The sequence below is a fragment of the Elaeis guineensis genome, chromosome 1 (genome assembly GCF_000442705.2).
Source record: "Elaeis guineensis isolate ETL-2024a chromosome 1, EG11, whole genome shotgun sequence".
Lineage (NCBI taxonomy): Eukaryota > Viridiplantae > Streptophyta > Magnoliopsida > Arecales > Arecaceae > Elaeis > Elaeis guineensis.
Window position 1 is genome coordinate 108,343,070 of NC_025993.2, and position 13,967 is coordinate 108,357,036.

A 13,967-nucleotide genomic window follows, 5' to 3' on the forward strand; every position below is an offset into this window, starting at 1 on the left:
GATCGTAAGTTTCACCCCTACCAACCGACGGCTATTCAGGAGACAAAAGAATGAAAGAAAGCAGACACATTAACAACTATTAGCCTTTACCTTGTCCACACCCACAATGCCCATAAATACCCACCAAGGACTCACAACCAAAACCCAACCTCCCATCCCATTCCCACCATCCTCTCTCCCTCTGAAGCTTCTCATGGCCAAACTCTTCTCCATCTCCATTCTTCTCCTCTTATTCACCACCATCATTCCCTCCTTAGCCAAGGATGGAGAACACTACAGTTTCCTCCAGAGCCAAAAGCCGGTGACGCCGCGGGTGCCCCAGAAGCTGAGCCACCTGCGGCTCTTCTGGCACGACATCGTAAGCGGGCCGGATCCGACCGCCGTCCGGGTGGCCCAGGCGGCTTCGGCCAATAAGTCGGCGACGGGGTTCGGCACGTTGGTCATCATCGACGACCCGCTGACCGTGGGCCCTGAGCTCACTTCGAAGCTAGTAGGCCGGGCCCAGGGGATCTACGCGCTGGCATCCAAGGAGGAGGCGGGCCTGCTGGTGTCCATGAACTTCGCCTTCATCGAAGGCAAGTACAACGGCAGCACGGTGACCATATTGGGCCGGAACGCGGTGTTCTCGGAGGTGAGGGAGATCCCGGTGGTAGGGGAAGTGGGCTATTCCGGATGGCCCAAGGTTATGCCCTGGCCCGGACGTATAGCTTCAATCGTAAGACTGGAGATACTGTGGTGGAGTACAATGTTTTTGTGATGCATTACTGATGAAGGGTATTGTTTTCTGATTTAGTCTTGTGTTTTCTTGATGTTGGTTGCAAGGTGGCCATCATGGTGTCAAGGTGTTTTTGGTTCTTTCAGTCAATAATGGATGCCACTGTTAGCGTCTCCCTCGCCCTACACAATGCTACAAGTCATCGAAAGTGCAATAATTGCTCACCGAAAGAAAAAGTTGGAACAAGGACAAAGTTGTCGAAAAATTCTTACACGTGGACAGGTTTTGCGAACCTACATTTATTTTTCCAAACCTACTTTAGGTAAACGAGCCTCGTATCATTATTAGAGCCGTTGTAGCTATGACATGATGGTTTCTATGATGATAGTGCGGACGGTAGAACTAACCTAATGTCCATGTTAAGAAGAAAAGTGAAGTGTAACCCACTTCCATTATTTTTTATCTGAGGAGGGTGAAATTTAATTTGCCAATGTTTTTGATTCAAGCGGTGCATGCCATTTAACGTGGATCTATATCGATATATATTTAATTTTATATCAATTATATATTAAATAAATTTTATATATTTATTTATGATTAAAAAAATTTAAATAATATTTTTTGATTAATTATTTTAGATGAGTTTTTGAATTATTAGACATCACAGATCTAACAAAAAATTTTGAGCTCCAAATTCCTCATAGTCTGCTGCGCTGATTTTAAAACCGACTCCTACCAAAATTATGGACAAATTTGAAAGATAATGGCCATGATTTTCATTGAAATGGAAATGAAAAACTTTACTGTTTCGGGAGGGATTAGTTCCAGAAAAAAATTGGCAACGTGACAACATTATAGGAGTTGGTTGCAAAGATTAATTTCTCCTAGAATGAAAAACCTGATTATTCCTTACTCAATGGTCCCGAGTGGACTTTTGGAAAGCCATTCCTTTCAAAAAATTACCTTAAAAATGTACTCCCATGTCGGTGGAGAATCCCAAGTATTAAGCACAATTTAAGAGAAAGAATCGAGACAAGAAATATTTTATACAGAATTCAACTTTCATTATGAAATGAATAATGTTTTGTGTACTCAATAAACCACCTGCCACTTCTACCCCAAGAAAAAAAATCCACCTGCCCCTGCGTACGGACCAGGTCCACCACGGACCTAGATGCATTTAATTCCTTTTTTCCCCCCCTTTCTTCTTTTTATGCGTGATAGCAACTTGTTAGGATGATTTCGTCTCGATTTGGTCCACCCAATTATTTCTCCGTTTGTGACGCCCAAAGCCCAGTGAGCTGCACAGATTCGACCGATGAAGTGATTTCGGCATTGTGTTTTGTTTCCTACAGCCAGTTTCAGCAATAGACAAAAAAAAAATAGTGCTGGAGAGCAACCTGTTTTATTGTCGGTGTTGTTTTCTCTTTTTTTTCTTTTTTTTTTTTTCTTAGTGCTTGCTCGCGTGTTTAAATGCATGTGCATTCGCACGTGTGAGACTTCGAGATCTACTGTGGACCCGCCAACTGGCATGAGCTGCTCCAGAGGAAAGAGAAAAAAAAAAAAAAATTTTGCAGTCCACGCGCAGTAGACCTTCGTCCAGGAATCTCCTGGGAACGTTGTACGCGTTTGAGAGTCTGAAGTGATGACAGCGACATTCTGTTGTTTATTAAAAAAAAAAACAGACAACCATTGCTGAAGAAAAAAAATAATAAAAATACGAGCTTTTACTTGTGCTATCCAACATATCCTGAGACGCATGATGAACAGTAGTAAGATGAAAATCTATTCTCAAAACACATGCATTTCAAGATGACCAAATGCTCTCACATTAAATCTGAAAAAATTCAAGCCATGGTCAAAGTGGTATCATATGCATGCATAGTCTAACTTTATTCCCTTACTTTTTTTTTCATTATTATTTATAAATTATAACAAAATTTTAAATTTCATGAAAAAAAATTATCTCAATTTTCTCATTGAATGAAACGCGCCACTATCCCACCTCAACATTTGAGACAAAAGATGCCCTAAGATGTCTCAATTAAAATACTGATACGTTAGCAAAATATCCTGTATCGACATATGGGATAATACTCTATCTCGATATCATACCAAACATGGGATAATACTCTATCTCAAAATTATACGAAACATTCCGTTGGGATGTAAATCCTTAAGTTGTAATAGATTTTAAAAGAATTGGAAAGCTTTATCTTTATAACATGCGGCACCCCTCGGATCACCTAAAGAGGTCTGACAACCCATTTTTAATGAAAGTGTGATGATGTTTTCATGCTCCAAGATCTCTTTGATTTAGTAACTGAACTGTGCAATTGAACAACTCAATAGCATATCAAAACTTTGAAGACTTCAGCTGTCATAAGCTCATAACTGCATCCAACCATAAGACTTTCAAAACAATCAACTTAAGGGTGCCATTTTACTTAAGAATTAACACCTAATGATGGATAGAGAATGACAGAAAAATAACTGAAAATTGATTATTAGAAAAATCAAAACATACCTTTTACAAGCTAATTAATGATGCTACCTAATTCCTCCCTTTGATTTGTGCATATAATATAGACCGGTTCCCTGTATATAATACAAATCAACCAGGATCACGATCGCTCTGGTTACATACAAAGACATATCCCCATGCTTTTGCCACTCTTATTTATCTTACACTGCTGCCTCTACCCGAAATGAGAGTATCCTCTACCAATAATCCCATTGCACCTAAACGCCGACTGTCATTGTGCATGCATATGATGCAGACGGCTTCATATACAATTCATAGTTTCTAAAGATTTTTCACTCTATCGATTACATCCAAACTTTAATCCTGTCAATGTCGAAATTAATGATAGGGGTCACTGATGACTTCCTCAATGAAGAGAGTTCCTCTGTACTCTCACTTGTTGGAGAATGATTACTGCTCTTACTCAACCTGTCATGCTTGCTCAATCTTGACTTCGCAGCATCAAATTCTTGGCTTCTGCTAATCCCGGGTGTAAGTTTTCTGAAGTTGACATATCGTAGCATTTCTCGGTCTTCTTGGGTAAGCATGGATGTGGCTGCAACAGCTAGGTTCTGTGCCGAAGAAATAACAAGTGGCTTCTTTGTGGGAGAACGAATTGGGGATTTAGTGGGAGATTTGATGCCTCCATTGCTAGACCTAATCTGGCTAATTAGATGGTGAAGCCACACCACCAAGTCAAGTATATATGCCTCAGTTTTATTCTTGTCTGCATGGTGAAGTGTCTCTATCTTGATCAAGCTGGTCTGCCCAGCTTGTTTACAATTGAACTCAGTCCTGAAAGATCAAATGATGATGGTGATGATGATAAATCTGAAACAGCATGCTCCTGGATGTGGCAGACGTCAAAGTTCTCATAAAGCAAGGCAAAAGAGAAATAAATCAGATACTAACCCTGTGTTCGCCCACTCCCCAACCCAACCGAAGCCATGGTGTGCTCTGAGGATTGTTATGCAGCCACCGACAGGAAGAAAAGAAAAAATCATTGGACAAATTCAAGATTCTAGAGAGTCAAAAAGATACTGCATCAGTGCAACATATAAATATGTGCATACAACGACGTTACCTGATCGTATTGTTGGCAACCAGAACAAGCCATTGCAATGTTTTCTCCATTTCAGTTTTGATTTCATTAACAGTGAGCTAACAGTCAAAAAGGAAACAACAAGCAAATAAAGAACTTATATAATGCGGAATCATCAGATAGCATGGTCAAATTTTTCTTAAGCAGCGGAGGGTGAAAGGTATCATCATGTACCTCTTCCTTCACCAGAAATGATTGTAACTTGGCACGTAAAGCGGATTTTATGCTGGGAGGCAATGCATGGTACAATGCATCCCTTGTGTTTGGAGGCAAAGAACCTGAACGTGATACCTGTTATGACCACATGTTTGTCACAACAATAATCAAAATATCGTATTAGCGGAAGACAGCACATCAAAGAGAAAAGACAGTAAAAAGGTTATTCCAACAAAAGTGACAAAAATTGCATCACAGAGGTGTTCCGAAAAAGTGCTTCAGCAAGAAGAATACAAGCAAATATTCAAAATGCAGGCATGATCCAAAGTATTACCCACATCTAGTTTGATGGATCCCGTAAGTGACAGAAATTACAAGAGTTTCTAAGTATCAATAATCTAATAGAAATTGTCACGAATTATTTTTCCACAAAGTGCAAAAAAAAAAAAAAAAAAATCAGTTCTCCGAAACAACCAAATAGAGAGGAAGGAACAGAGTATTCCGTGGGTTGATGTCAGAATGTAGGAACTCACAAGAGTGTCAATTTGAGTGATGATATTTGCATAATGCAATGCAAGGCCAGCTGACCCTAGACTTTGATGACCGTTGGTGGAATCCCTCACAGGTTTATCTCCATCTGAAATTTGACACGAAAATAATTTTCCATTTACTAAGTAATATACCATAAAAATGAAATGTGCAAACACTATTGCAATTGGCAAATTGACACCACAGAGGAAGGCATTAGCATGAAGAAATTTTTTAACATCCACAATGAAACACCAAAATTCATTCCAGCATCTCCATGACACCATCAAATAAAAAGATGTAGACATAACCATCAATCAGCTGAGTTCAGGAATGAATGAATTCACATAAAGTTTTTAAAATGTAACCAATGAAGCTCTCTTGTTGCATCAACCTGATCAGCAAGTCCCAGATGCCCTCTTAGATTTTAATCAAATAAAGCATCTATTTGCAAGAACCACTCTGCCTCTAAAATTGCTAGTGAGAAACCTTCCGCAACGACCAATATAAAGATCCAAGTTCAAGATGGGCAAAGTAATGCAATTCGGTCTTCCATTATATCCACTAATAGTTTTTTTAATCTGGTTTATCAGATTTCTATTTGAAAGACACTAAATCCAGAAAAAAATGATGCGCATGTTATGCACAAGTTAGGAGTTTATTGATGTTTTCTTGATCTGATATAACAGATGTGATATGCTGTGTAGTCTAGAAGTAGCCCATTAAATCTAGAGCTGGAGCTTTGCTCGGGCTATATAACAATTCTTAACATGGTGAAGATCACGTCAATTCTGCTAGCCCACAGATGGCATAAACAAACTATGTTGTTCATGCTTCAGCCTGCACAAACAAATGATACTTGAAACCATGATAAGTTTATAACAATCCACCAACTAGAGAATAGCACAAAAAGTAACACATTCAGAAGTAAATTGTAATAACCAACAAAAAACTTGTGATGGCACATTTAGGGTGTCTCCTTTAATTACTTCCTTGATCCAAGTTGTTGGCTTGTGCTTCTACATGAAGAAATTTTTTTAATGCTGATACTCATATGCTTAAGCAACATGACTCTGAATCCTTCACCACCAAATCTAAAGACTATTCACCAAGGATAAATGATAAGAATCTGGTTTAAAAATTAGAAGTAAACAAAATTAGAAAGAGATAGAAAGAAGGTATAGACAATCCACTTATAGGCAATCATTCTTTAGAACAGAAGCATATGTATTATTTCAAAAAACTTTCGAATTGCAGGTTCTGGTTTTGCACCAAAAGAGGGTAAGCATAAAGGAATTGATAGTAATTCTCATATTTACAGCACTGAATATGGAAATGGTTGCATATAAGTGATTAGAAGTAATTATTAAGAAAAATGTACCAGCAATTCCAAAGGCATCATGGATCTGCAGATGTAAGAAGTGAACAATGTCTACCAGCTTCTCCATGACCTATAGCAGAGGTAAAATCAGTTTGCTATTCCAGTAAAAACTTTTCTTTTTTCAGAACTAGTCATGCTTTTGACTCTCATACATAGGGCCCTTCAGCAGCCCAGGCATAAAAATTAGATGCTTCTGAAAGGATCACCATACAGAATATTTACATGCAGGAAGAGTTTGCAATGACATTTACCGGGCATACGGTAAAGAAAGATAAATATAATCACAAACATCCACCCTTCGCCCAACTATTGGGGGTTCGCAGTGAAGAAAAATAACAATATTTAAATAATAATACAAATGCAGAGAAAATTACATGCTAATCGAAATGTTGACATGTAAATGAATACTAACTACCTACCTCTTCCAAAATTCTGGACCAGAGTGATTTTTTCTTTAAGCTTTTTACATGCTTCCGTTGGCTCTTCAGCTCCTGCCTTAGAATTTGAAGATTGTCCCCTACAGGTCAATGGTAGACATAACATGGTACAAAATTAATTACATAAGAGTTATAAGCAACATGAAACTGGTGGGAAAGACTAAATCTAGTTACTGAATATCGCACTCATGACAACAATGTTGACGATTGAAAATCAAGGCAACACCAAACGAAGTTAACCAATATCATAAAGAGTAAACATTCTGGTATTTTCTTTATTTGTTGTCTTGTCGAAAGCTGAGATTGTCTAAAACAAACATTTAAATGAGACTGGATGCAATAGTGCAGTGAGATAAGCATCTCATCAATTTTCTGTGATCCATAGGTTCCAGTGTCCTAAGCTTCATTGATGAGATAGCTTATACAGTGATTTGAGCACGAATTAGAAGTGATGCCAACCTGTTAGCTGTAATGTTCTCCAGATGCATCTTTAATTTCTAAAAGTACAACATTATAATATCTATCTTATACACAAGCATAGCTGATTCTACACCACCCTATCAGTGATGTGGTCCTTACACTGACTCCCGATAGCAGACTCTAAATTTTCCCTAGAACATTGTGCACTAAGGACAAAGTGCTATTTATACTGCATGGAGTGCATACTGCACAACAAACTACAAGAATTCAGTATAACTGGAGACAAAAAGTGTTGTGTTGGCAATTTATCATAATATATTTACTCTTATGTATATTCTGATGAAGTTCATACAGGCCTGATTATCCAGAATGATTCAGCTTTCAGCACTCATCAAGACAATCTTATTTTTACACAGATCATCAGAGAAACCTAATATAAAGAACCATTATTTCCCAAAAACAACAACAAGTAATCTCCTATACGAAGAAAGCTTAAAACAAGAAGTTGCTGGATAATGGACTTTTGCTGATATGGATAAATGGGAGTTTCAGGTACAAAAAGCAGCATACCTCTTTGAACTGCAGTCAAGTTCTCCTCTTCCTGGTGTTTCCGCCGATAATCTTGTTCAAATCTATCCAATGCATGCAACTCATGGTACAGTTCCTGAGGGAAAAAACGTTAGCAACCAACCCAAAACAAATATGGAAATAGGTACAAAATTATAGGCATTTCTAGAAAGACAGGGCCCTGAAACGGTTATTGGTGAATTCCTATGACAATTATTATAAAGCTAACTTCTTTATAAAGTCAACAAAAACAGTGATGTTATTCTTAAATATCTAAAATCATTTTTTTATATGATTAAAGTAGTATATTATAGTTAATCTACAAAAATAAATATCAAGCATGTGACAATCAACTTAAGTTTCCATTTCAGCCTATTTGAATAAACCTATCCTGAATTATCTAACCTCATCAGGAAATTTGTTTTGGCAGTTCAAGCATTATGTTTATCAACTAATTCCTAGTTTAAATTGGTTCTAGATACAACATCAGAATGCAATGATTTGTTAATGACCTCAATTTAAATAAATTGCATATTTTAGTCAATCAGGAATGAAATCAGCATGCACATTTATAATAGAAGAGATGCTTTATTCTTTATTCACCAAAAACATAAGAATACTCACAGCTGTATGCCGAACCAATGTCATCAAATTCTGCATTGCTCCTGCTGACGTTTCTTTCAGCTGCTCCTGAGGTGTAAATTCTGACTCTTGTCTAGAAGATGATGGAGTAAACAAAAAATATAAGCTATGCACTAGATGTCGCAGAATGCATTCAAAATAATAAACTGCAGAATAAATGAGATATTTACTTGGCAAAATAGCGGTCCAGGTTGTGCCACTGAGGATCTTTACAACGATTACCAAATCGAACAATCTCTTGTGAAAATACTCTCAACTCTTCCCTGTTTAAATGGTCATCAAAACAGGCATATAGTCCATTTAAAGAAGGCAAACAAAATTTAACAGGGACTCATCTCCAAACAAATTATGAGTTAGATTGAAATGAAAATACTTTCAGGCTGACGGCACATCTCCAAACAAATTATGAGTTAGATTGAAATGAAAATACTTTCAGGCGGATGGCACACCTTTTGTCAGCTGCAGCGATCCTCAGCAACTCATCCATGTCTTTGGAAATTAAATTGTGCACGCCTTCTGAGCGAAGCACCACATTTTTCAAATACTCTATGTTTTCATTTGAAAGTGATTGCATGAGATTGGCACCCTTGACTATCGTATTTGCAACCTCAAAAGCCAAAATTGATATTTTATTGCCTTTCGTTGCGACTGCTGAAACAAACCCACCACTGGGGTTCAAACTAGTCATGCTGCTACCAAGTGTGTCCAAAACCTCCACTGCTTTACCAAGACCGGCAGTACCGGCCCTGCCCCAAAGTGAGCTGACTTCAGAGACCTGTAACCACATGAATAGCTACATTGGTTGCTTTACTGAAAAATCTCAAAGAAGGAACAGTTTAAGTAATTATTTTAGGCTTGCTTATCAAGGTAATAGTTATAAAAAACAATTAAACAGAGACAAACCTTTTCAAAAAAGGAACACGAGGAAAGTGTGCAATACAGTCAGTAAGATGCATATAAAATCAGCAACTTACCAAAATTTGTCGGCTGTGGTAGATGAAATTCATAAGAAACACAGGCTAAGGTAGATCAAGATACATCAGAAATTGAAAATAAAAAATAAAATAAAAAAAAACAGCAAACCTAACATCTTTACAGCTGTGCCAATCATTCATCACCATATATTTCTACTAAGGATTGCATCTGCTGCCAATGAGGACTTTTCAGACCTTGGAACTTCCATAATGTTCGATTAGAACTTCTTCTTATCAGAGCTGTATTTGATAAATACATTCTCAAAGTTTGACCAGCTCTCATCACTGTATATACTACAGATGCAACTCCTAAGCTTCCTTCATATGTACTCATGTCAAGCCATAAGACATTAGAGCACGAGGAACAAAGGGCAGTTTGGGTGATGGAATAGCATCCAAATTCCAGAATGAAGAACAAAATAAAACATCCATGTAGCTCATACTGATAAATAACACTATCTGAAAAATGCAACTTCAGAAACAAACTACTTCAGGGAAGTGTGAGAATTTCAATTTCTAGTTGCATGTCATATGGACCAACTCATATTGGTAATGTCAGGTATATCATTAGCCACCTAGTAACAACTTCATCACCATCATTATGAGAATTTGCAAGTTAAAATGAGCCAGGAGCTTCATAGACTGACCTGATGCTCTTTCATGATCTTTGTTAGAAATATAACAAGTGAGGTATATACATCCAATTCTACATTGTCAGAATCTTAATTTGATGGAAGGACTATCTGCAAAACCTTTTGGATACATATGAAAACAAGTGAATAAAGCATGCATTATTGAGTAACTAAAAAAATTCCAAAATTGGTGAGTTTGTGAACTCCAAGTTAAATTTGAAAAACAGCAAGACATAAATGTGATTGAAGCTAAGATTGTCCAATAAACTTGGTTGGTATAACATGCCCTTAGAACTTGAAATGCTTCCTATCCCAATGAACCAAGAGTACTATAATATGCTTAAGAATGTTGTTACATACTTTCTTAAAGTATCATAAAAACAGGAGGATTTTTTGGAACAAGGAAATTAACTTTAAATTCACACACACACATATATATATGACGGTGAGACTTGGAGTAATGGAAAGATTGTTCCATGTGACCTAGATGTCATAGGTTTTAAACATGGAAACAGTCTCTTCGCACGCAAGGGGCAAGTTGCATACATCTAACCCTCCCCAAGCCCCACAATGGTAGCAGCCTCATGCACCATGACACCCTTCATGTATATAATGAATGTCTTGGATCATAGCTGGTACCTATTAATGCATGTCTGCCCCTAAAGGTGTAGAATCATAAGTTTTCCAAATCAATTTCCAGTCAAGTGCTTTAGTTCTCACCTTGGAATCTTGATGCACTCTGTTTATGTTTTCTGGAAAGCTCTAAGTAGGTGATGAGTTAATGTAGAAATCATTTCACTGATTTATTAATTCTCCATATCATTGAATTATTGCAGGGTACCATTTGTTAAACAGGGAAGAAAGGAAAGTTATTATTGGAAGTCTTTGGGGACCATTTTAACGACGTGTTGGCTTCCTAATTTGCTAATAGTATGTTTAAAGTCTTGTTTAACTTGTAGTTTAGGTTTTGGTTGTTCTAGACTCATTAAGATTGTATTTGAATGGTTTAGCTGTTTCTCTAAACAAAGTTCCATGGGAAGCTGAATCTTGTGAGCTTAACACTGATTGTTGCCCAAATTACTGATGGCTGGCCAGCAAGCAACCTATATAATTAGAAGAAATATCCTGTATGCAGATTTGATTCATCTATTGAAGTTCCACAAATTCAACATGATTTTGTAGCATTTTCTACTCTTTTGATCTTCTTTTACTCTTCTGTTGTTTCTTCTCTACCAACTGCATCAACTATGCTTGTGGTTTGCATCACTTGATGTAATATACGATACCAAGATATGTTCTGAGACATGCCACAAGAGAAAATTAAAATAACCTAAGGAATGCAGGAGAGTAAATACACATGTAAGACAGTACTTCAGTGTTGATTACCTCTAGTTGTTTTACAACAACAACAAAAAGGACCCATCTTTTGAAAATATAAACTAGAAACTGGGCTCATCCGAACAAATTATACATCTTCATGTAATTTATACATCCTTGTGTTTTCAGATTGACAACTTAGTCATATAATGCAAATAGTAAGCAAATTTAAACAATCAACCAACTTCTCTGATCATTTTGTTTAGTAGCTGTTCAAAATATATATATAAATATTGGTCTGGTTTGCTAGATTACCAGTTCTATTTCTTTCATTAAGTTCACATCACAACTCTGCTATCTCCATCTTCTTTCCTCCATTCTGCAAAACATTTGTACCCATCACTGTTATAAACAACACATTCTAAGGGTTTCCATTGGAAAAGTGTTAGGAACTGCCAAGAAAGATCAACTCCCGCTCCATATTTTAAAAGAGGCATGCCATACTATTGGTAATAGATGTAAGCAGCGACAATCAGCTATCAATGGATGTCAATGATTTTGTCTGTGCTTTTTGACTGATATTATTGAACCTCAAGATAAGAAAATTTTATTCCAGGGCATCATTAAGATGAAGTTTATGTTATGCTTTTATAGCTTCTTTGACACAACACATTTTACTCTGATTAAACAGAAGCAAAAATCACTTAAACAGCAAAAATTCAGCGAACCATATGATGAGCTTGAACTGTTGATTAATGTAATTCTAGTGAATTTTCATTCATATTTGCAGTAGAACTATATCCATTTAAGATTTAACCCAATTTTTCAGTTCAAACTTTTCAAGCTAAAAAAAAATACGGATCCACTAGTCATCCATACATAATCATAGCAAATAATCCCTGACTAAAACATCATACAAAACACAGTGTATTCTTTATAGAATGTCACGCAGAACAATATGGTTTCCCTTAGTAATCAGAACAGAAGGAAGCTATCCAAGAAAGGACTTGCCTTGGCCGTCGCAATTTTCCCAGAGGAAGCTGGCTTTGACTTTGTTGACTTGGATTTCTGGGAAAGAACTCTGGACAACTGTGTCTCTTTGGGATGTTGGAGCTCTTTGGGTACGGAGTAGGGTTCTTCATGCAACCCCTTCTCCTTAGTTTCAGCCACCGGTGCAGTCTTCAAATTGCTCTTGTTCTTCCCATGAGGCTTATAACCAATCATGTCATCATCTCTGAGGTCAATAGCACTAAGAGTGATTTCGCTTGGCGATTTATCAACTGCAGCTCCCTTCGAGCAAATCCCTCCCATGGAGTCGATCCTTCTTCTATTCCCTCAATTCTTTCTCACTCTTCTCATAAGGAAACAAGTAAACTGCCTCAGAAACGAAGTCAATGGCGAATTATCCCAAGTGGAACAAAGTTGGATCCGACTTAAACTGCAATAAGAACTCCAATCCATCAACAGACCTACGGAAACAAGAAGCACAACAAAGAAGAAGCCAAAAATCGCAAAAAGAAATGGTCTTTAGTATCGAAGCAAGCGAATGAGAGCCACCCAATCCGCCAAGAACCAGAATCCCAAACATTGGAGCGAACAAAACCCAAAGCCAAAATCAACGCAAAATGGTGCGATCCTTGAGCGATCCAACGCCAGAAAAACAAAGAGAACAGAGAACAAACCTCTGGGGACCGATTTCCGGGGGAAGAGGAGGTCCAAAACAAAGGGGAATTGGTCGACCGCTAGATCGATCCGTGGCTCAAGAAGCGATCTTTCTCTCGGAGAGGGCGTCAAGAAGGAGGAGGAGGAGTGGAGGGAGGGAGAGAGAGGAGGGTGGTTGGCAGGCTTCTGCCACAACCGAACGCCGAGTCTACGCGCAAGATATTTAGAAGCCAAACCCCACGCGCTGACCGAGGAGGAGCTGGTCAAACACAACTCCCCTCTCCGTTCCTACTATTGGATAAATTATAATTCTTTCGCTTCAAAGATCCCATACCCACTCAACAAATCTTGGCTGTCTTTGCCCAGAAGCATGATAAAGCGAGGAAAAAAAATAAAAATAAAATAAAATTTCCCTCCGACACAACTAAAATTAATAAATTTTATTATGCACGATATAATATAATACATCAAATACACCACCCACCATAAGATGGATGATTGTGAATGAATATAAATTATACGATATATGTTGCGTAGACGATGTGTGTGATGTATTATGCTCGCACTCGAAACTACATAAGTATGTATTTATTGAAGTTGCTTTCGACCATCACAATATTTTATGAAGTGTTTGTTGTTTGCTGAAAATGAATGATATTTTATTAAAGATTTATAAAATATAGAGCTAATTGAAATTTTTGATGGTATTGCTCATGTTTAATAAATATTAATAATTCATCGAGAACTTATATATTGATGAATAGTATATTAGATAATTATTGATTGTACGATGTTTTCAGCATCTTTGTTTTTCATAGCTAAGATATTGTGGTAATAGTAAAATTTTGTAACCCACCAAAATGTGATTGGCCAATAGCATAAGCAAAGGATCATGAAAGTTTGCTGTTTG

The 13,967-nt window shown here is 37.3% G+C and overlaps 2 protein-coding genes across 2 annotated transcripts; one reads left to right on the top strand and one right to left on the bottom strand.

The window, feature by feature from the left end:
* The first annotated feature begins 14 nt into the window (after positions 1 to 14).
* LOC105038408 (dirigent protein 22) lies at positions 15 to 888 on the top strand. The gene is given in 2 exon segments (XM_010914213.3): positions 15 to 650; positions 653 to 888. Coding segments are annotated over 2 exon segments (660 nt in total). The 5' UTR covers positions 15 to 106; the 3' UTR covers positions 769 to 888.
* Positions 889 to 3,243: 2,355 nt separating this feature from the next.
* On the bottom strand, positions 3,244 to 13,254 carry LOC105038409 (protein PSK SIMULATOR 1). Its single transcript, XM_010914214.4, is given in 14 exon segments — positions 3,244 to 3,556; positions 3,559 to 4,034; positions 4,152 to 4,196; positions 4,324 to 4,400; positions 4,516 to 4,632; positions 5,031 to 5,134; positions 6,407 to 6,476; positions 6,826 to 6,923; positions 7,834 to 7,927; positions 8,455 to 8,545; positions 8,643 to 8,735; positions 8,922 to 9,247; positions 12,407 to 12,833; positions 13,078 to 13,254. Coding segments are annotated over 13 exon segments (1,926 nt in total). The 5' UTR covers positions 12,707 to 12,833; positions 13,078 to 13,254; the 3' UTR covers positions 3,244 to 3,521.
* Positions 13,255 to 13,967: the final 713 nt, after the last annotated feature.